This window comes from Crotalus tigris, unplaced genomic scaffold (assembly GCF_016545835.1).
Source record: "Crotalus tigris isolate CLP2741 ecotype Arizona unplaced genomic scaffold, ASM1654583v1 scf7180000018599.1079084, whole genome shotgun sequence".
Classification (NCBI taxonomy): Eukaryota; Metazoa; Chordata; class Lepidosauria; order Squamata; family Viperidae; genus Crotalus; species Crotalus tigris.
In genome coordinates this window covers 354,110-379,147 of record NW_024097097.1, presented here as the reverse complement: position 1 = coordinate 379,147, position 25,038 = coordinate 354,110, and the positions used below count along the sequence as shown (strand labels likewise).

Here is a 25,038-nt window from a genome sequence, read left to right as displayed (position 1 = left end):
TACCCAGCATAAACTTTACCCAGGAATGACTAATGTTTTGATGGCCACACCAAAATCACATTTACATTTTGGTGGGGGGGGGGGGCAAAGACGAAATAGACATAACAATGATGCTCATGGGCAAGGCTAACTTTTGGTGTTCTTTTTTTTTTAAGCTGATTTTTAACTGTTAGATCTATTTGAATTTACAGTTTTTGATGCTCACATTTTCAATTATCAAAAACTCTTTCCATTAATTTTTGAATGAGATTAACAAGGACTAAAAAAAGGATTTGTGGCTCACATGTGTTGCCAAATCCCTCTCTGGCCCAGAAAACATTTTTTTTTATCACATAATAATTAGAATATTAGTTGAAGGCTGCTTTATCATTTAAATGAAACACTATCTCTCCCTTAAGTATATTAGAAAGGAATTCATTTCCAGAATGAAATCTGTTTTTCTAACAGGTATCAAAAGACTAATCTACCCACCTTCATATAAGATAAGTGCATTAGGACTTGGCACCCTCTGAAAGCAGCTGACCAGGAATATGTGATAAAACCATACAAAGCATTTGAAGCAGCATTTCACAGAACAGCTCTCTTCAAAGCATTGAAACAGTCACAGCTTCTGGAAACTTAACCGTAGCTGTTTCTAAGGCACTCCCAGCTTGCTTCCGCATGTGTGCATCACCTCTCTAGGAGTCCCAGAAGGAAACATGGTATGTACGTACACATATACACAAGCTTGTGAAACTCTTAAATCAGACATACCAAGTCTTTCATGGGATAAGACTGCTTCAGTATTTGGTAGTAAGGTGTCTTGCTCACATCATATTTTATGAATGCCCCTTCTGAATGTTTTGCACAGCCCTAATAGCAGAACTGGACTAAAGTACCTAATTTTCATGCATGAAGTATGACAGCTCAAGCTGTCAAAGTACAAAGAGCACTTTTTAAATAAAACTGTAGAATACTACATCATCTGAGAAAAATCTCTGCATACTTATAAAAGCCTTCACTATCTTGCATACTGAAAGATGTACATGAATGACAGTGCATACTAATAGACAGAACATGACTACCATTACATGTTAAAACTTACAGTTTAATAAAGAAGCTAAAATTAATTTTATAGATAATTATCAAGAGCCAAACAAATCTTTTTAACTTGTTGCATGGACTGTGCAGACTTCATACTTCTGTACCTCTTGTCTCATGATCAGAGAAGGATAATATTCACCTGCTAAACAATAATCAGTTGCATTCAGGAAAGCAAGTAGGTTAAGTGATTTATGTAAAGATTTCTTCAATAAACAGATATGATTAACAGACATATTGTTTTGTTTTATTTAGGTTTGATGCTTAATTTTTTGGCACATTACTGTGGTTCTCACAGAACTGTTCCCAGCGATCACCAGACTACTCAAAGCAGCTGCTAAATGAAAATTTAAAGAGTGTATTTTCAATAAAACAAGAGGGATTTTACCTCCTATGTCAGAAATGATAAATAGTTTCCATGAGTTCCTGCTGGGAGCTGAGACACTAAAGTTAAGCCAATGTGAAAAGGGCTGTATTTAAAAGCAAGTATGCCCATGCATTTGGCCCTGGTGAATTACTGTAATGTGCAAATACTCAGACTTTAAATAACTGTCTTTCCCATGTCAGGAAGACATCTCTTGCAAGTCATGACTTTCAATTCTCTCCTTCATGTACACAATCAGAGGAAACCTAAAATTATAAATGGCTCATATGTTTTCGCAGATCTTAGTGTCTACCAAAACCTGAAACGTAGACCTTGAATATGCTTTGGAGCCTCTGACAGTTGTATCATTTTCACTGTATGCCTTCCAATGCTACTTTCAATCTCTCAAGTCTTTCTCTATTAAAAGCTATTCCAGGTCCTCACCTAGACCATACAAAAAAATTCAAGTAGCAAGCTTCCAATTTAAATTATTAATTGTTGCAGATTGTGAACTTCTATAATGGGGTTTGTATCCAACCCTCTTCATGAACCCACTAAGGAGAACTTGAAACATTTGGAAGCCTCCACACAAAGAAAATATTTGAACAAATATATCTCCTTTTTCTATGTAGCAAAAAAGAACAGGTGGTAAAGATTAAAAAGCACACACCCTTGATTTTGGCAAGCATAAAAGCATTTTTCTGAAATGCTGGATGCTGTCAAAAAGCACTTTTGTACATGGTACCTAATCCTCATATTCTCTAAGCAACCTAGAGATAGGATTCAACTACATATAATGCAGTCAGCAAGCAGCGAGCATGCAACTCAATTGATGACAATGAGAAAGCTGCCAATATGTATTTCCAAAGCAAGATTTGCTATTTTGCTTTTTTTATTAAGTAGACTTAATAGAACAGTTAAGGTGAAGGATCCTTTTGACTTTTTTAAAAAAATTATTCAGCTTTCATAAGACAAATCAAAATAAGAAACCCAAACTCCTCTCAACTCACAATAATTCGTGATAAGCATAGTTTTATGCTATGAAGTCTCTGTAAATCCTTTTATATTTTCAAAAGTACAAAGAATACATTTAACAATTTTACAATGCAAAAGACATAGGTCAAACAGTCTGTTTCAGTGCCCAAAGCATAATTCTTGCTTGACAATGAGCATAAAATATTGTATCCATAAGAATCTGCTACATACATACTGGAGGGCTAAAAAGAGGGAAGCAGTCTTAATTCATGAAGACAGATTAATGAATCCTCTGCTCATCCACCCCCTCAATTGCATAAATGTAATTATGACTTTCCTTGATAGGTTGCCAATGTGATATAAGTCTAAGAGAAATCAACTGCTTCTACTGAGACAGAACAATAAACGGGGTCTCCTTGAATACAGTGGTTAAGGAATCCAAGTTCCTGACCTTAATGTTTTACTAGTAGTGCTCTATGCAGTGGGGAACAATCAGAATGACATCTGCTGAAACACTGGTGATTTACGATATAATTGGTTCTACATATGTGCCAAGAGTAAAACTCCTAAACCCAACAAAATCAAGATTTATTACCGATTAACAAAAAGGGAACAGTGCAATACAGGTGGCACACAAAGTTTTCTATAAGACCATCCTCTGTCTAAAGGGCAAACTAAGAAAGTTAGTTTTGAAGTCCTACAAAGACTAGTCCAATTTCCACCATATGTACATAGGAAAAGATACAGTAATGTTAGGGGTTTTTTTTCCACACTACTTTAGGAAGTATGATGAATGAGATCACAATAAGGAAGGTGCGAGATGCCTAGTTTAACCAATTATTTATCCTTAAACCGTTTACTGTGAAAATAAATAAAAGAGGAAACAACACATACTTCAGTTTGTTTAGTTCTCCAGAGAAAGTAGAGCAGTAAAGTATCCATACATGTACTAGGCATCACCCCTCACAAATGGTATAGCAACCCCCCCACACACCTCTTTTATAATAAGAAAGCTTAGGAAATCCTGTATATATGGTTGACATTTATGCCCATTTAATTTCCTATTTGCACTTGTTGTTTTGATCAAAAAATTATGTGAGTAACAGAAAATTTAATCCACAAAACCTGCCTGGATTATGCCAAGGCCATAACTTCATTAACAGTTGCAGCCACAGGTTTCTATGATCAGAAATGCACATAACATTTTATGCACCTTATGATTGTGCATAACTGAGATGAGTTTTTAATTTTTCACCATGATAAGAATGTTTCCAGTGCCGTTATAACCAGGAAAGTATTCCTAGCACATTTGGTTTCTTTTCCAAGAGCCAACTATGACAGCACAGGCAAGAAAACTCTTACCTTAAAGAAGTTGCTGAATCACCACTTCTGCAGTTCTAGGCAGGCAACATCGCCAGTGGTAAGGGAGATATTTCGCAAATGGACATTATAGTGCTTCCAACAATGTTTGGTCTGCTTCAAAATCAGGACTGCCTTAGGAAGTGTATATTTTGTCTCCGAAAGCAAAATACAAGCCTCAACTCATAACTCCTTTTAATAAGGATGTTTCCCCCCCACACAAATGCTCATTTAAATTGCCATCAAATACAGCAAACTGTCCTCATGGTTACTCTGCGAGTGGCTTGCAAGGTGCTGTCTGATCTTCCCATATCTCATGAGGGCATATCAAGCATCGAAGAAAACAACGACAAGAAATCCAAACTTACTACAAGCATGCCCAAAAGACATGTAGTAACCATGGGAAAAGTGATTTGTATTAACTGGCAATTTAGACAAACATTTGAACTAAAATGTCCTTATTAAAAGTAATCAGATAATGTTGATTCTATGTTTGGGTACAAACAAAAGCAACGTGGCAATTTCAAGTTTGACTTTTTACATTTCTCCAAAGAACATTTTTTTAAAAAAAAATTGTATGAACATTTTCTCCAACCCTAAAGGTAATATGGATCAACCCCGATACCGTTTTTGTTTCAGTTGTGAGAAGCAACCTTTTCATATAAAGGCTTTAAGGAATTTACTGCATAAAAGGAAGTTGGCTCCCAAAATAATTTTTTGGGCTTCAAAATAAAATTAGGTGAATGAAAAGGAGAAAACAAATATAATTGTATGAGCAACATGTTTATATATGCTCATAATTGCAGTAACATGAAATCTCCAAAAGAGTACTAATAAACTGCAATTAGGAAGGAGATTGCTCTAACTTCAAGTGACAGACTTTACATATGATTTTGACATAGCCTGGCAGGACCACCAAAAGATGCCTTGTTGAAGACCCGAGAATGTTGGGTAATTGTTTAGAAGTAAATGGCACTGCCATTCTAAACTCATTTGACTTATATATGGTTTTATAGACCAAAGTATTAGGCATCAGGTTCAGAAAGTAATTGGAAAGCAATGTAGCAATGTTTCAATACAGAGATATAAAATACCTCTAGAAAGCGGTTATTTACAATTCATGCTAATGTTTTCTAAGTCACCTGCAACTTCTAGATCATCTTCAAGGGCCATCCTAAGAAGCATCCCAACCCTGAGGTTATTTGTGCTTATCAGCACATATATAATCAACTGCTTTCTCCCTTCTATGAAGTGGTACAACTGATTTGTGAAAGTTGCTAAAAAGCTCTTATTGTCACAGATATTGCATGATTATTCAGTGTTAATGCCAGATCCAGGAGTATCTGCAAGGTATAAATGTGTTCCTTAAATGGGACTATGACAAGCATCCACTCAAATTTTAAAGTCCATCCACCCAAAGCAACAGAAACTCATATGTTCTCCAAGTATAGATTCAGTTTGTTTTCCTTGTTACTTTCAGCCCAAAGACAAGCAGATAATCTCCAATCTTGAGTCCCCCACCACCACCAAAAGAACCCCAAATATACCCAAGTATGATTAGGATAATGGTGGTTCCAAACCCATGCATTTTTCCCTTCATTGATCAAAGAAATATTGCCAATCTAAAGTGGTTAATGAAGAGAAAAACAATGGCAATAATTGCTACAAGGAACTTATTTCTTTGAGAGAAAAACCAATCCAATTCACATATGTCAAACAGCACATAGGACATCTTAATTATAAAATTGTCCAAAGTGGCATAAATTCTGGCATAAATACAAGCAATTTTATCTGCAATGAATTTTGCAAACTGCTTACAAAGCTCTGCAGAACACCACTGACTGATATTTCCAGATATAATCAAGGAAAACCAACTCCTCATCTTTTTCCCTGCTTACCATAGATCAGTTTTATCAGTGTCCATATATATTCAATTAGATTAATCCCTAACTCTGCTCTATAGCTGGTCTAGCTTCTTGCTCTCATGCATCAGCATTTTGTGTAATTTATTAGATTTATATCCTGTCTTTATTTTGTGTAACTAAGGATCTGTACATAATGTTCCCACCTCCTATTTTTTCCCACAACAAACACATTGTAAGGTGCATTGAGTTGAGAGGGAGTAACTGGCCCAAAAATGCATGTGAGGAGCTGTTCATAAAGGACAAGCAAGCTCAGTTCCTTAAAAGGGAAGTTTATTGCTAGATGGTAAATGTATCTTACTCAAAGCTGAGCAGCTTAAACTTTAATGACAGATAGAAATAGGCATCTTGGGTGCAATCCCAAAATACCTGAAGCATTACTTGAATACCATGGACATTGACCAAATCACCATCTGTCAATTGCAAAAGGAAGCTTTACTTGGAACAGCTTACATCCTGTGATAATATCATTAACACCATCAAACATTTGCCTATCCCAGATCTTTGGAAGGACTTGATAGGTGAAGAAAAATGCCAAATCCAATGTAAACATCTGGCTGATTGTGCAATCAGTCATACGAATAATAACTAGGTGTGCACAGTTGTGGACAGCCATAAAACAGCTCATAACTCTCTAAAGATCTTGGGCAATGTGCACGGCATATCAATTTACAGAAGCAGTAATTTTCTAACTTGTGTAAAGTATTATGGATTCTTCACACATTTTGGAAAACAAAAGATAAATAGTTACAAATGTTATATAAATATGAGTGAGTTATAAAGGCAAACTTGTATTTATATGTGTATCCTACTAAAATCTGAAGAACAGTTGCTGTATGTCAAATAATATATCAAATTATATCATTCTAGCTGCAGAATGACATCTTTTTCACACCCAAGTGCAGCAAAATCAATTTCTGATGTCAAACATAAAAATCTGTCCTATATCTTCTCTCATCTCATGAAAATTATTTTTGCCTTTAGCCCCAGTACTACCAGTTGTTTATGTAACTGGAGAAGAGACAGATTTTTCCCATGTGATTTAAAGTGCTCTGGTGTTAAAAATAAAACAGAGAATCTAAGACATTAAAATATTAATCATCTTGTGTAATATCCCCTGAGAACAACTGAAAAATGCAATGCTTTGCAATCTATTGGCCTCACTTCCTCGCTATTCACAAAGAGACTCCTTTTCCTGCACATATGGAGAAGACTAGAGAAAGAATTTTCCTCAAGAGGTAATTCCTCCATTGTTAAGCCTTTCTAAAGAAAGGACTATATAATGTACATCTCTTAGAGATGGTACTTGTTCTGTCTGTCTGTCTGCCTGCTTGCCTGCCTTCCCATCCATCCATCCATCCATCCAAAAATCCTATCAATAAACATGCCAAAAATGTATATTGAGAGGGCATGAGGAGTTAGTTCTGGCTACACAAACAGGATTTAGGAACATAAAGCTGAAAGTGGTAGGCTTCTACATAATAGAAAGTAGAGTAAAAAAAAATACACTAAGAATCATGAGGACAGGGCAGTTTTCCAATATGCCACTACCAAGTATCACTTGCAACTCTACTTATAAGCCCATGCTTGTTTATACTTTGTATGTCTATGATAAAAAATACATTAGTGAAAAATCAACACAAAAATTTAAACCTCAAGAAATAAGAATTTGAACTCTCTCATAACTATACATTGGCACTAAAGTCGATTATTTCAGGATTTAAATTGATTAAGTATGAACAAGCCAGTATCAACTGTTAATAACCACACAGATGTTCTCCATGATGATTTAAGCTCAACTTGGCCTTTTAGCTCTCTCAAGAGTGCATTCATTCTGCTGTAATCAAATGCATACGCCTTATATCATCCTCTTCTTTTTCCTTCCACCTTTCTCAAAATCATGAACCTATCAAGATAAGTAGGTCTTCTCATGAAAATGTCCAAAATATGAGAGTTTGAACTATGAATTTGTGGCCATTTGTGCTTTGAATGAAAACTCTGGACTGGTTTGTTCCATTTGTTTGTTTTGTGGCTACCCATACTGTACATAATGTATATATATTCAAGATAGCTCAAATACAATGTTTTTAGAAAACATACCATAGGTCTGACTTATGAAATGTATTGCTACTGATATACACAGAAGAGTGTAACAACAAACCCACTCTTGTTTCTAGCATTGCATCTTTATCCTCCCAGAAACATAGAGCACATAGAAAAATGTAATTTTGATGGAATGATGGTGGAATGTTCAAACTTGTTTTGCAACTGCCATCTATTGATATTCCTCATGTATTCTTCCGCAGTTTCCATCTCTTAGGTTATATTGTATTTTGCATATGGAATCCTTCCTCCCTTCCCTCCAAACTCATTCAGGAACAGATGAAAAACCTATGCAGATTGCATACAACAAACAGCACTTGCAAATGAAATTAGCTTGTGATGCCTCAGAATATGGCTTCAATGCAGTGATATGATACATCATGACAGACAGAAGTAAATATCTCCTAGCTTTCCATCATGAAGAAAAAAATATGATGCAAAATAGGAGAAGCATTCGACTTTGTTTGGAGAGTTAAACATTTTAGCTAATGCCAGAGGATCATCATTCATGTACAAACAGAGCCAATGAAATGTTTTGAAAATGCTTGGTGAGCAAGCTATGGAAAATAGGCAACAACAAATCAAACACCAGTGGTTTTGTTCTTATGTTCAAGGTCTGAGAAGAGGCTCACTGGACAGTCAAAAGAAGTTGGGCAATTTTCCATGATAAAAACGCTGGCACATTAACCAGATGAAGAAAAGAGAGGCACAAAACAAAAAGTTGTACCTGGTGTGGTTGGAAACTTAAATGTAATTCCTCAATTACCAGAAGCAACAACTAACTCTAAAGACATACAAATGGTGCTTACTCAATGCTCACTGGTACTGCTGGTCTCCCCAAATGTTCCTGTCTGTGGTGACATAAAGTATCCCTTTCACATACGAAAGCCCTAGATTTGTAAATATAATGGACTCCATAGTAAACGGATATACTGCTAGTCCTTGCTTACTGAGCACTCATTCAGCAACCATTTGAAGTTATGACTGTGCTGTATAGCTATTTCTTGAGGTTGCTATTGTCACAGTATCCCCATGATCATGTGATCCTGATTTGGCACTTTGTAACTGGTACACAATTATAATGGTCGCAATATCCCATGCTCAGAGGATCAATATTTGTGGGGTTCACTGCCAGTTTCTGGCAGGCAAAGTCAGTGTGAAAATTGGCAGGAAGTTGCAGGTCATGTGACAACAGGCTTAATGACCACATGCAAATTATTTAATGACTGCAGTTGTAACTGCCGTCATAAATCAATACAGTCACATGATTTTTCACTTTGCAACCACATCATCCAGCAATGAAGTTCCCAATCCCAATTACAGTGATTAACTAATGATTTTGGGGTTATTGGTATCATGGGTTGATTATGCATGCTTGTGATCTAGTATTGATTACCTTGGACCGCCTGCTTATGTGGTAATCCTTGCAGGCTCAGTGGAATTAGTTCTAGCAATTTCAGTAAAGCAAGCAGCAAAAAGCCTGTTTCATATTCTACTGTCTTTTGTTTGATCAGCACAAAAGACGCAACCCTGAGATCTTTCTTTTAAACAACTTAATCAAAAGGGATCTCCTTATCCTCAATTGGTTGTGGACTGTAAGTCATTGTAAGACTTCTTAAGAGAAAGAAGAGAAGTTTGTACAGCAGAATATGGCAGCATTACAGGTTTAATGAATCAACAGTTTTTGTAACTATGTCATCTCAGCTTCCAAAAATTGCCTATAAAACAGAAGGTTATTATTGCATATGGGATAAAAAAGCAAAATAAAATAAAGTATTTTGAAAGAAAATATTTATCATTCTCTCACAAAGCATTCGATTCCAAATAACTGATATTAATTCAAAGAAAAGATGGATTTTATGGGAAGGAGGGTGATGACCGACAAGTTAAGTGCACATGAAACAGCTGTTCATTCTGAAAAGAGCCATCTTTGTTTTAAGAATAATTAAAAACAGAATGGGCAATTCCTAAAAGAACTGGGGTGGAATGGGGGGGGGGCTCCTTTTATTAAATTTTGATTAAGATACAAAAATCTAATAGGCCAACTTTAACAATCTTAAACCAACTAGATACTGGATGAAATTTAGAATTTACAGTACATTATTTTCCCCTGTTACATGTTCTCCTTGTAACCCTGTTACAAAGAAGAAAATTTTTCTTTTGAAACAGCTTCAGCCTTGGAGGCCTGGTATTTTTATTAGACAAAATAAAATATCCAAACAGCCCCACTACTCTCATCTGAATCGTATTATGAGAGCTGGAAATACACAAACTCAGTAGTAAACACTGTCCTAACATAGGAACTATCATTAAGAGAACATAAGTATCTGTATATTTCTGTTCACCTTTCACATAAAACTGAGCATGTTTATACTGGTACAGATCTGGTGAGCAGATGCACACTAGATGCCCCTGAACCCTGATCACATCCCTCTGAAATTGGGTTATAAGAGATTTCCTGGCAGGATCTTCTGGCCTCATCTGGAACTTTACTCCCAGAGATGGAAGAGGTGATAAATTATGAAGTATTAAAGGACACTCTTTTATCTTAGTCAGGTACAGTCCATTCTTGGACCAAAATCTATAATGTTCCCTTTTAAAAAGGAATTTCCAAGCTTTGATTAGTAGCTTGTTATGAAGATTGACTGATTATATGCCCAATTACATGGAGGGGTGGGTGGGTGAGTGACTGAGTGCAAAACCTCATTCAGCACTTAGGAATTGCCTGACTGAGCTGGGAAAGAAAAGGGACAATACGTGTATCTTGTTAAGCACTGCTACTTCCCCCAGCCTAGTTCTGGAGACACCAGGATTTGCCTGAAGAAGCAATTTAGTTACTTTAACCATTAATCAAGTAATAAACAATAGAAACTTGTCATATTTATCTTATTTAGCATTCATCTATTTAGGGAAGCCATTAAAAGCAACTAAAAAAATAAATTGCTCTAAAGCTATGAGCAATCAGTCCTCACTAAAGATTATTAAATTTATTTAGCCATCCATCTCACTACCATGACTTGGATGGTGCATACAGTTAAGACTACAAAAAAAAAAACAATAAAAAGAAAGAAAACAAAAGATTAAAACAATAAAAACTATTCAAACCATAAAAAAAAACAGACAGGTCATTCTCATTTAATAACCATTAGTTCAGTGACCATTCAGAATTAGGACATCACTGAATCAATGATTTCTATATCAAGTCCTCAAAGTTCCAGCTGTCTCAACATCCCTATGGTCACATGATCATGATCTGGACACTTGGCAACGGCATTTGCAGCATCTCACTGTCACATGACCGCTATTTGCAACCTTCCCTGCTGGCTTCCCCCAAGTAAAATTAACAGAGAAGCCAGCATGAAAGATCACAAGCTGCTCTGGTAAGTTGTTCCCTTGCCTGGCAGCAGCTATCCCCATCTCACATGCCTTGTAAGGTACCTGCACACCCTTCCCACCTGGCAGCAGCTTTCAGAGGGCTAATAAGATCAGGGCCATTCTTATCTCATGGGGGATGATGCTACAAAGGACAGGTGTTGTGGCAGAAAAGTTTCCCTCCTGGGTCCTCCTGTCAGGTAAGGTAGCAATCTGAGTACTCCCCATTGCCTCTGTTATCCCACCAGTCATTAGGCTAGGACCCACCCCGATGAACATCCTTCCTGCTTGGTCTCTCCCAGTCCCAAGCCTTGGTAAGGTAAGAGACTGACTCCTTTTAAACTCCCTCCCACCTAACTCCCCCATTCCCCATCTCTGCCTTTTGGCTACCCTGCACTGCAGGATTTTGGAGGAAGAGAAGGGGGTCTTCAGCAACCTTAACTGGCCACCATGACACCCGGGCTTCAACTTCCGCCCCTGCACTGCCACTACCGAGTGCTGCTTCAAGCACTGTGCTGTGGCCAACCAACACAGCATAAAGCTCCTGCATCTGTGCTGACTTGTGCTCTGCAGGCTTTGTGGCCTTAGCCATCTTCCTCCCACTGTTGACAAGGTGCTCCTGGACTAACCCTATGAGAGGCAACTACTGATTGTGCCAGGCTTTCTTCTCAAGGCCATTCTCCAAATAGCATGCCCTGTTCTTGCAATGCTTCGGAAGGATTCAAGAGCTTACAAGAATGGGATACACCATTTGAAGAACGGCAGGTGTGTTCTTCTTGTGAAGCTTTAATATTTAATATTAAACCAATATTTAAGAATATTAAAACATTTATCTTTTAAAAACAAAATATCCCAAATTATTAACTAGAATACTTTTTAAAATTTGATTGCCCAAATCAATATACCGGTTTACTCATAACATTATCAATATTAATATTCATGACCCTCAGTTAAAATCAGTTTAAACTCACTATTCATGACCTACAATTTGAAAGTAATCAGTGTCAATACTTTTACGATACTTATATTCCACAAATTATTAGAACAAAACCACAAAGAAAACATTTATTATTACTATTATTACAATAACTAACTTTCCTTTCCCCTATAATTACTTCTAGCAGAAATCACTGAAAATGGTTCCAAAAGCAACCCTCTTGCTAATGTTAATACCCATAATTGTTCTCTAAGATGCTGAACAGCTGTATTTTACAAAACACAGCTAAGAAATAGTAATTTTTCTCTTAATGAGTTAATTTTCTCTTATTGGGCATATTTTTGGTAAGAAGTTGCAATAACATACACTAAAGGATAAGCCCAACAATTTATTTTAAAATCTCATTTACAACATTCAGTTTATTCAAGCCTGATAAAAATGTTAACAGAATTCTTTACTCTGTACTACAAGACATTTTTAATATCTCCAGAATCTTGGAGAAAATTATCATTCTACATTTTCCTCTTTACTTAAGAAAAGCAAAACACTTAAAGCTGCCACCATTTTGAAGTAGGAAAACTAGTCATGATTTTGCTCAGCCATGGAATCTCAAGGAACCCAAACTATTCTAGTTTTAAATACAAATGCCACTTCCTTACTTTCTGAAGAGCTAGATACATTTTGAAATTATGTTGTAGGGATGCTGAAATGCCTTTGTTCTAAATTCATCTGAACATCAAAAGATATCACAAAAGCACAAACTTACATTAATATTTCTTAAATAAGGTTGCATAGTTTAATCAAACATGGATCAGAATGTTAACTCCTTGCACCAACAAGCTGGTATATCCCTACATAAGATTTTAAAATCCCATTTGATATTTCAAGAAGAAAGATGGAAAGACACGTAGACAGACCATCAAGCTTTCAGTACTCCCATTTGATACAGGAAGTTGTCCGATGCACTAAGAACAGCCTTTCATAAATGGAAAACTGGACCAGCATTTGTTCCCTTTCTGACGATAGGTTTGTACAGAGTGTCATGTCTTGGTGAATAAAAAAAAGCAACAGGGTAAATTTATATTTCTTCTTAGACAAGACGTCTGCTGCTGTAAGTCTATTAAAAATCATAACAAGACTCTTATCCTATTATCTCTGCTCAAGCTTCTCAACTTGCCAGACTTAATATATTGATTTAGCATGCAAAGATAGGGATTCATAGCAAATTAAACCCAAAAAGCCAGTTAGTTTCAAATAAACAATAAATATTTGGGAAAAACAATAAATAATTCCATGAACCAAGTTGTGTGAAGGATAGATGGCCTTACAAATCTAGTAAATAAAATAAACCAACTCCATAAGCTTCTCAAGTGTGCACAGAATAAAATATGGACAAATAATTATCAACCTTACAAACTTTTTGAAACAAGGGGAAAATGCCAGTAACCAATGATTATTCCCATAGGTACCGTATATGCAGGCGTACAAGGCGACCCGGCGTATAAGACGACCCCCGTCTCTATCGCCGAGCCGCATTCCTAGAACGTCGTCTTATACGCCGGAAACTATCAGCATTTCCGGCGTATAAGACGACTCGGCGTATAAGATGACTCCCGTTTTTGGGGCCGATTTCAGCGCTCGTGGAAGTCACCTTATACGCCGGCATATACAGTAATATACTGTTCAAGGTATTTTTCTGTTAAAAAATAACATAATTCCATCATCCACTGGAGAAATCAGATACCTTTATTATCCTGAGTGACAGAAAATGATCAAATGACTCAATTATCTTGTGATTACTGAGTTCTATCATATTGTTCCATTTATTTGAATGCTATATATAGTTTAACTTCCTTTGAGCTTTCAAAGCATGGATGTCATATTATGTCACACCCCATGACTTTCACCCCTCTGCCATTGAAGGAAGAAATTTCTCTATACTTTATATAGTTTAAAGTCAATCAGATAAAAATAAAGAGCTCTGGGATGTAAAGTAAAAGGCTTTTTTTATTAATTCTGAGCTTTCGTTAACAACCTGTTAACATCATCAGAGCAAAGGGCTAAATGAGAAGGGGGGAGTATATTTAGCCCTTTGCTCTGATGATGAAATAAACAAGTCTTAAAGTTGCCAAGTTTGGAGACCCCTGGTGTATATCCTGTGTTTTCAGTTACAGTGACTAGCAGGAGACAGTTATATAATTCATCCTTATTAGGAATCTTCGGATAGTTACTGTAATTTCTTTGGTTGTTGTGAACTGCCCATTCATTGAGAATCAGGTGGTATACAAGTTTAATAATAATTAGCAAAGGTTGTAATAAGCATCTTGGGTGCAATCCCAAAACAAATAGAGCACCACTTGAACACCATCGGCATTGACAAAATTACCATCTGTCAATTGCAAAAAGCAGCTTTACTTGGAACAGTTTACATCCTGCAACAATACCTTTAACACCATCGTACAAAAACATCAGCCTATCCCAGGTCCTTGGGAAGGACTCAATGGATGTACAAAAATGCCAAATCCAGCCTGAACATCTGGCTGACTGTGTGAACAACTATAATTTAGTCAATTATTCAAATACTGAATGTTAACATCTCAGGTTTCTCAGATGCAGTCAAAGCATCTAGTCCAAACTGAGAAGGTAGAACATGCTTGAATAGATTATTTTGCCACTGTTGTGAATAGAGGTAGACCTTGATTTATGACCACAATTAAGCCTGGAATTTTGGTCATAAGTTGAGTCACCACATGACTGGACTCAATTTTCCAGCTGTTTTTTACGATCGCTGTTAAATGAATCATGTGATAGTAAGTCCTAATCCAGCTTATCCAATGGGCATCTTTATCCAGTAAATGGCAAAAAATGTCACCAAATGCAATCATGTGACTGTGGAACATGATTGCCAAATGTCTGAAATGTAGTCACATGACCAGCAGGGGTATTGCAGCAGTTGTAATTTCTAGGACAGGTCGTAACTTTTTTCGAGTCTGTTGTATCCTCAAACAGTTCTTAAGGAACTGGTTGTAAATAAAGGACTAACTGGAGGGAGACAAAATTCCACTTGGAGTCTAGAAAAATCTTTCTAGTGCAGAACTCAAGTAAGAAGTTTCCATTTATAGAAATTAACAGTTACAGTTAGGCTGCCTTAGGAAGCGACCCCTGTATACTGTTTAAATGCCATGAGCAAGTGCTTATCATTTGTTTAAAATAAGGACATTATTACTGCTTAGAGACTATAATCTCTAATGCATCTCAACAGAGCCATAAGATTTTTAAAAAGTTAAAATTCTAGAAAACCCTAATTCAAGATGGCCGATGTATGTTATGAATGTTAAATAGCATTTTACACTTTTAGTGTAAATTGGTACCAGCTTGGATAAAAGCAACTTAAGTTTGCTCTTTGGTTATTTAAAATTCATGAAAGGGAGCCAGTGGTAAAAAAAGAGAAAATTTTGCAACTGGAACCATGACTGCTAAACTTTCTGCTGCATTTATTTGAATACAAATTAGAATTTATTTTTCTTTGGAAAAAATGCCCACCTATTTTAGGCTTTTGTTTTAATTCTGTAATCCAAGAACAGTTGAAATTGTGTTTTTGAAGGTTTGAAATTAGTTTTAAAGGCCATAAATGGAAGCTCAGCATGCCGATACAATTGAGAAAGGCTACAGTAATTTTTGCGAACTTATTTTCAAGGGTATTGATCATCAATATGCCACAAATGACTAAGCCTTGGGGTGTATAGAAAGTAGGTCTATTAACTTGTGTATATCTCTCCGACAGGCTCAATAACTCCAGGAAATGTGAGATCAAATATTCGAAGAGTTTGTAGAGCTGGCAGTGTTTCAAAGTATAAAGTTTTTCCTACCATAGTTTTCCAAAATCTGGAAAAGTTCTGGATTTGTTCCTATGGATCCACTAAACAATTATGTTAGTTGAACAGCTCATTCAATATAATTGTGCAGTGCTCTGAATTTAAAGGGAATTCAACATGGACACTCTTCTCATAACTATCCCTTAAACCCCTTAAACTAATCACACTTTTCCTGGCAATTCAAGAGTAGAAAAAGCTTATTAAAAGACTGGAGGATAGGTGTGACATGCATGCGCCTGCATACTCCAAAACACCTTATCCCATGTGTATCTGGACCACTGCAGAATCTTAATGCTTACCATCAAAGCTATCAATTGAATGCTTGAGAAAGTGGAAAGAGGCAAAATTGTCAGATTTCTGTAACTACATGGCTTAATATAAGATCAAATTAATCCCACTTAACTTGGGGTCTCAAGTTATTTGCCAACACCACCACTTAATATTTGTCTTTTCCCTGAATCTTGAATATATTAGCTGATACACTACTACATTAATAAGAAAATGTATTTAAATGCATAAGCAGACAGTTGGCAGACTGAAGGTCCCACCTTCATCTGCTTTAGTCACACGCCAATTAATTCAGTAAATCAGATCATCCCAGCTGTCTAGCTGTACTCTAAATTTCAGAAGGCCTCACAGTTCCAAAGAACCTTGCAAATTCAAAGAAATTGGGGAAAAAAATCAGAAAAGGAACAGTAGGATGATCATGCATGTAGAAATTTAAACCCTATGAAGAGCAATGGAAAAAGTTAGATATATATTTATCTTGAAAAAATAAAACTCAAGCTAGCACTCTTTAACAACTAAAATAATTCTCACAATAGGGAAAAAAATCTAGTTTTTCTTGTTTCATAATACAGGACATGAAATTATTAAATGCAGGGAAAAAAAATTCTGCTTAGAGAAGTTCAACAGTGAACCGTTTATCCAGAAATATCCAGATTCCTTTCATTGGTTATGTTCAGATGAAAACTAGACATATATTGGTCTGGAATGCTTTAACTCTGAATTCCTGTCCTGAGCCTCAAATTGTCCCCTTCCAGCTCTACAATTCATCCCTGACCAATTCACTGTGCAGGGCATGTAGAAAGTGAAGTGTCTTCCTCTTACCTAGCAATCTCATAAAGGGAAGGTTTATGAAAGGCCAGTCTTTTTTTCCACAACCCAGCAGGGGAATCGGAAAGACTGCCAAAAGAGAGAGGGCAAAACTCCATCTTTCCCCTTCCAGTTGCCCTTTTTGATACTGGTTAGAAAAGAAAGCTGGGCATTTTTTCCCTAAACAAATATATGGAAAAGTGACTGATTTACTTCTACTTCATCGGTCTGCTCGACAGAAGATTTTCTTTGAACGTAGCCTGGTAATTTTTTGATCTATCCATTTAGACAACCCATAAAGTAAAACAGACAGTAGATGTAGCACCATGGAAAGCTCCTAATGAACATTTTGCTTCAGGAGATAATAGAAACAAGCTGAAGTCTTACACAAACATACCACACCCTGTAAGTTCTAGCATTATTCTTAAAGAGTGTGAATTCATAAATTGCCAACCCCTCCCTGAAAATGGAGGACTATCATGTTTCTGATTCTTTTTTTTTTTTTGCCTGCAAGTGTGGGGGATACTTGACTCCATAAGTCCTGCAGACCCTGTTTACTAGCCTCATGTGAGAAATTCTGCAGGACCACAAGCATCTACTCCCCTTCCTTCTCCTAAGTTCTGAAACGTAAGCCTGCAGGCATGGCAGCTAAGAAACAAGTTGCTTCTTAATAGGATACAAAGCTTTCCTAGTCTTATATAAGATAATAGTAGTCAGAGATCATGTAAGAAATCATTGAAACTAAAAAGAAAAACCTATACATATTTGCAGACCACAGTAAGAAAATCCTCAAAGCTAAAATACGTGTCATATAGTGAATAAATGTGCTGGGAAGGGATAAAACAAATTTCCAGGAAAGAGCTGGAGAGTAAAAGTTATGATGAAGATCTATTAGAGGAAGTAGATCGAGAGCGAGAAATACAAAAGTTACAAGAAAGAGAAAGGTTAGAAAGAGAAGCTAAAGGAAGACTTATAGAGACAAGGAGTACAAAACAAAATAAAAACAAAAAAATAGGTCAAGTTAAAAATGGGAGACGTAATTAAGCTCTTTTCTATAATATCAAGAAAAGTTTAGATGTTTAACAATTTAAGGAAATTGGATGTAGATGTGATGTATTTTTAGGAAGTTTACATAAAATAGGATTATAGAAAATTACTAGAGAAAGTAAAATTTAGAAACATTATACACAATATTAGCATAAAACAAGAAAGGAGGAATTATTATATATGTCAAAGAAAAATAAAATTAAATAAATACACTTGGATGAAAAGGGGTGAATTTTAATGTTGGAAATAGTATTAGAGTAGAAACAGTATATGTATTAAATAATATGAGAATATTTGTATGATCACCATGCTTAGATGGAATTCCGGTCGAGTATTATAAAAAATATGAGTGTTACTACAATGAATAATATTGGATTCCTAGTAAGTAGTTGAATATGAAAGAAGGAAAATGTAAATAAGAAACAATGGGGCAATAAGGACAAATATTTCAAAAAAGAAAGAGAGGGGAAATTTAAAGAATAGAAGAGCACTGTTACAAACTCCTGTTAACAAAAAAGGATATATTACGTGTGTATATGTGCAATGTTTGATGTGTTTTGTTTTGTTTTGTTGGTCTAAAATAATAAAAATTAAAAAAAAAAATTCCAGACAAACGAGAGCAAGGGAAGGAGAGAGAAAGAAGCTGAAAGATAGAAGAAACCTTTTTCTTTTCTTTTCTTTTGGTGTTTTTTGTTATTTTGCTCTGTAAGAGAAGCAAAAATAAAACATTCCTCCTTTGCAGAAGCTCAGCCCTAAGTCTGGTGAGACATTCTAAGGAAAGGCTTTGTTGTCTTCTGCTACCATCTAGTGGTTTACAAAGGAATAATTAAAATGCAAATTACTCCCTGTCCTATTAAGGTACTCAAATCAGCATTACCCACTTAATAAATAAAATATACTAAAAATGAAACATGTCTTTCTATAAAGATACCAAATACACTAAATGCATCACTGCTGTAAATATTTACTTTGGAATATTTACAATATTTGGAAATGAAAAGGCAATCATCAGGAAAAGCACTGGATATTGTTTTCATGTTGCAACAATTTTTAGCTCTTTCCTTGATGACCTCCAGATTACTTTTCAAATACAGTAGGCCAAAGGAACTCTTGTAACTAAAATGTATCCAGATTACATCAGACTACACTCAAGCATGTTCTTACTCTGTTCAGATGGAGCTGATGATGGAAAACTCATTGTTAATGTTAGAATGGTGACTGTTCTAACTTTTGCAGTAGTTTTATGAATGGGCATGAGGAATTCCCTGCCTTGCCTGTTAACAATACTGTTAGTTTCTGGTGTTTATATTTTGATGTACATTTTATATGCTGTTTTTGTGAATTTGTATGCACTAATGTTGTATTCTATTATGCCAAATGAAATACATACATATATAGTATATAGTGTATAGTATATAGTATAATGTATAGTATATAGTATACACACACACACACACACGTACGTACATATATAGTATCCTTCTTATCTATCTGGCTGAGTTGGGACTTAGGGGCACTATTTTGCAGTGGTTCTGATCTTTTCTGATGAAGTATACCCAGAAGGTGGTGCTGTGGAGCTACAGTTCAATACATTGGCTGCAGATCCATCACATCCCATAGGGTTCAATTTTGTCTTCTGGGTTTTAAGATATAGATGAAATTGGTGAGTGAGGTATTCAAAGTGTTGGAATGGGTCACTATCATAATGCTGATGATACTCTGGTTACTCCTTCCCACCATCTAACCCCAAGAAAATAATTAGCAATCCTAACTCAGTAATAAACAAAATGAAATAAACCAAACAAGCTGAAATTAAATCCTGACAAAATATAAAGTGTTTCAGGTAAGGAAACAGCTGTACTTGAAGATTGAGATGAAGTCTTCCCAGACAAGGATAGCTGAGGCAAGAAGCAAGAACTCATAAGTGGCAATGATCTACAGTATGCCTTGGTTATATTCTGCTGTGCCTATTGCATAAGACTATACCAGTGATTCTCAACCTTTATAATGCCGCGACCCCAACCGGTCGTAAGTCGAGGACTACCCAACTGGTTGTAAGTCAAGGACTACCCAACCGGTCGTAAGTCAAGGACTTTCCCTGCCCAGGAGTGCCGCACATGTGTGGTGCCGCCCCCTGCGCCGGCTGAGGCATAGCTGACAAGGGGCAGCGATGGCGCTGGGCCACCAGCTGGCCCAGCCCAAGGGACGTAAGGCACCCGCCGGGCCCCACATGCGCCAGCAACCCTCCCTGCACCCGCCGGTTTCCCACCTCCCACCCCTGGCCCTCTTTTACTTACATTTTTAGTAGTTGCTCAGCAGGGAGGGGTGGAAACTTCCAGACAGCTCGCCTTCGCTGCAGACAACTTGCAGCACCGTTTGCATAATGGGACTTTTGGCGGGCTCAGCAGGGCAGAGACAGCCTGGACAATTCCTATTGGCTTTTGAAAGCCAATAGAATTAGACTCTATTCAAGAGAGTCTATTCTATTGGCTTTCAAAAGCCAATAGAATAAAAGGGAGTAGCACAGCTAAGGAAAAGGGGGAAAAAATGGCAGACTGCGTTGTTTGGCAACCTCTGTGAAATGGTCGGTCGACTGCAAATGGGAACCGCTGGACTATACTGTTCATTCTGTGGGGTTGTTCCTGGAAGGATTCAGAAATTGCCAACTAGTACAAAATGTAGTTGTTTAGCAGTTAGCTGGCAGAAGTTAGCTGTAACTTCTGTAAGACCTCTATGGAAAGATTTTTATTAGTTTCCAGGCGTTTATCAGGCATCAGTTAAATGATACCTGTTGAAACCTGTAAGCCTTACATGGCACAGGGCCACATTATACCATATGTAGGACCACCTTTTTGTGATTACGTATATATGGCCCATTAGGATTGGCAGAGTGGACATGCTCCAAGTCCTTTGTATTATGGAGTGTAATTTGGGGACCTCCTCTGTAAAACAGCATTCCCATGGAGATCCAGATGACCTTGACTCTATTGGCATTTTGTAAAGCATTAAAATCCTGGTTGTTCTCCCAGGCTTTTGGGTCAAGGAGTTCAGTAAGCACACATTGGCTGATTTGTCTGGTTCTGTCCCTGGACTAGAAGAGGAATATTTTTCGACCATGATTATATGTTTATTATTTCTACTTGCTATTTATCTCATGTTTCTGTTTTCCTTTTAATTCTTGTTCACCACCTAAAATCACAGTATTGTGAGATGGGCAGCTACATATTTTTTTTCAATCAATCAATCAAAGAAATAAGCAAGTGCTGGTGCTGACCTTAAAAGCCCTAAATGGTTCAGGTCTGACCATCTGCCTTGCCCATTATGAATCTGCCCAGTTACTTAGATCAACAAGAAGGTTAAAGATTCCCCCTCCCACCACTACCAAAAGTTAATTTATGTGGAACATAGGAGAGGATCTTCTTCTGTATGGCTCCAAGACCTTGGATTGCATTCTCCAAGATGTGCTTAGCTCTCACTCTCATAGTATTCAGTAAAATGGTAAAAAAAACCCTCACCCCTTCCACCAAATTTTTGTTATCTGAACTGATTTAATTACACGGATTTTAAATTTTACCTGCTTTTAAATATATTGTTTTTTTATTTTTGTGTCTTGTAATTTGCATGTTAACTGCTGTAAGCTTTGATTGTTATAATTGTGGGATGTGAATAAAAGAGAGATAGGAAACAAAAGTTTTGAAGAACCTGCTTTTCTTCTGTTTTGTAAATTGCATTTCCTTGTAGTTTTGATATGATCTTTCCCAAATCATGGTTGGAAAAATATGGTTACGTATTTAAGACAGCCAGTGCTTAAGAGAGCTGGAGTTGGTCTAGCCGCAGGGGTAGACAACCTCGGTTCTTTTATGACTTGTGGACTTCAACTCCCAGAATTCCTGAGTCAGCATGGCTGGTTCAGGAATTCTGGGTATTGAAGTCCACAAGTTATAAAAGAGCCAAGGTTGCCTACCCCTGGTCTAGTGCTTAAGGCTACAAAGCAGGAAACAGAATTCTAATCCCTCCTTAGTCATGAAAGCCAGCTGGGTGACTTTGGACCAGTCACACACACACATACACACACTCTCTCAGCCCAACCCATCTCATAGGGTTGTTCTTGAGGGGAAATTAGGAGGAGGAAGGAGTATTAGGTATGTTCATGAGAATGAGTTATTTATAAAAACAATAAAGACTGGGTAAATAAAAATAAAGTGTTTTCATTTTTTATAAACATAACAGTGAATTTAACAGATACATCAAATTCTAAAAATTCTTTTGCCTCATGTACTTACCATTCTGTTCCTCTAATTCATTTCCAATTTCATGTCCCATTTGTTTTTGGCGAGATAAGATTGAAGAGAGTGCATCAAGACCAGCATCCTGTTCTGTACAAAAAAGCAAAACAAGCTCAATGAATATAAAATTCAAGTTAATAAATCCGAGATTTATACATAAAGATTGCTGAGGAAATGCCCAAACGTACGTTTAAACTGAAAGAAAACTTGCTAATGGCTGGATAATAAATTGAAAAGTCAAATTTTAATATACTAAAACAAATAGATACAGCACTTAAGCTGACTGCTAGAAAAAAAAATCAAGCAACAATTATTTAAACATTTCTTTATTTCTTTGGTACCTTTATTTGCTTAAATGAGGGCTTATGTAATCACTGTGATCTTTGAATTTCTAAGAACTTTCCATCAGGCAAAATATTTAAAAATTTATTTATTTATTTATTTATGAGACTTATATACCGCTTTAAGTGCGAGCACTCTCTAAGCGGTTTACACCAGTAAGCAATGTATATATATATTTACATTGCCCCCAACAATCTGGGTCCTCATTTTACCTACCCCGGAAGGATGGAAGGCTGAGTCAACCTTGAGCCGGTGAGATTTGAACCGCTGACCTGCTGAACACAGTCAGCTAAAGTGGCCTGCAGTACTGCACTCTAACTGCTGCGCCACCTCGGCTCAAGGGATTTCTCAAAAATCCCCCCCAAAAAATAGTAGAAAATCATGGAATTTTCACATATGCATAACTGTTGTTCCATCTATTTTCTGGATTTTTAGCCATCTTGGCTAAAGAAAAAGCTGGTCTTAGGGTTTGAAATTGGAAAGTTGGATTTTATCAATTGGCCTAATAAATATTGCCTCAATATGAATTTACAATGAATGTGGACAGTAGTGAGCAATTTCTCAACAAGTATGTTTAGTCAAGGATCCCAAATACTTAAGAAACTGGATGATTAGTTACTTCTCCATTACGAAAGCATTGGATTGTCTGGCATACTCACACAGTTTACTCATTAAGCTTTTCTGATTTTCCAAGAAAAGTTTAACATGACTGAGAAAAAAACCAGCAATAGCCCTTAGACTTATATAACACTCCATAATGATTTACAGCACTCTGAGCAGTTTACAAATGTCAGCATATTTCCCCCAACAATTTGGGTCCTCGTTTTACCAACTTCGGAAAGATGGAAGGCTAAATGAATCTTGAGCCTGGCAGTGAACAGAGTTAGTCTGCAATACTGCATTCTAACCGCTGCAGCACCAAGGCTCCAAGCAGATGAAGCAAACACCATGAATCTAAATATCTTTTTCAAACTGTGTGCTAATGTATCTTTCATTGTGGGGTTAATCCAACATTTGGGGGAGAGAGCATTGCCATAGCTGCAATCTCCCTACTTCCAACTGTAATCTGGAACACATGGCATAACCGCATCCTTACTTCCTAAATCAGGGGTGGGAAACAATGACCCTTTTATGACTTATGGACTTCAACTCCCAGAATTCCTGAGCCAGCCAAACTGGCTCAGGAATTCTGGAAGTTGAATTCCACAAGACATAAAGGGAACCATCGTTCCCCACCTCTGTCCTAAATAAACTAAATTACAGGTAGTCCTCATGTTATGACCACAACTGAATCCAAAATTTATATTGTTAAGTGAAACATTTGTGAAGTGAGTTTTGCCCCATTTCACAACTTTTTTGGCCACAGTTGTTAAGTGCATTATTGCATTTGTTAGTAACATGGTTGTTAAGTGAATCTGGCTTCCCCATTGACTTGGCTTGTCAGGTCGTAAAAGCTGATCACATGATCCCAGGACATTGCAACCGTCATAAATATGAACCAGTTTGCCAAGCATCTGAATTTTGACCATGTGACCATGGGAATGCTGCAACAGTTGTAAGTGTGAAAAATGGTCATGTTAATAATAATAATAATGATAAAGTTGGAAGGGACCTTGGAGGGCATCTAGTCACTTTTTTCAGTGCCATTGTAACTTTGAACGGTCACTAAATGAATTGTTGTAACTCGAGGATTAGAGTCTTGGACAGAGTTGATGATTTTTCCAAAAGATTATTCACTAGCTACTGTGAACATTATTTGCAGAAAGGGAAAAAAGACTTTTATAGGAAAAAGGCAAACAGTAAGAAAAATGTTACAACAGTTCAAACTGTTCAGAAATTAAAGATGTTACCAATGTAGTTAATTGCTGTAGGAAGAATTCTATGCTAGCCCTAACTATTTTTTGCTAGCATGCAAAAAAAGCTTCCCAATAAACTACACATCCACAAAATGTTCAGGAAGGTTCTGGAATAGCAAAAAATATTTAAGAAGAAAGCTGGTTTGGGGACTGTAAAACCACAGGCAATAGACCACCACCAAATGATAGAATGGAGATTATGTCTGGGAGCAAAAGTCCCAGACCACAAACTATAAGCGCACCTACTTTTTTTTTTTTTTAATGAATCTAGGGAACAACAGCAGTACAAAAGCATCAGAAAAGGGCATGGAGAAAAAATTATGGGGATTAAGGACATGACAATATAACTACTATATTGATTTCAATCATATATTGATTAGAATGAGTTTTTCCTTCCTGAAATTGATATAAGCAAATAGTTAACC

General features: G+C 36.6%; 1 protein-coding gene across 2 annotated transcripts in view; it reads right to left on the bottom strand.

Annotated features, from left to right (window-relative positions):
• Positions 1-25,038, bottom strand: part of STX8 (syntaxin 8) — a 92,432-nt gene that overhangs the window by 43,798 nt on the left and 23,596 nt on the right. For both annotated transcript variants that reach the window (XM_039355095.1, XM_039355096.1), the window contains exon 6: positions 22,413-22,505. In XM_039355095.1, the coding sequence (XP_039211029.1) occupies positions 22,413-22,505 (93 nt within the window). The remainder of the gene's footprint in view (positions 1-22,412; positions 22,506-25,038) is intronic.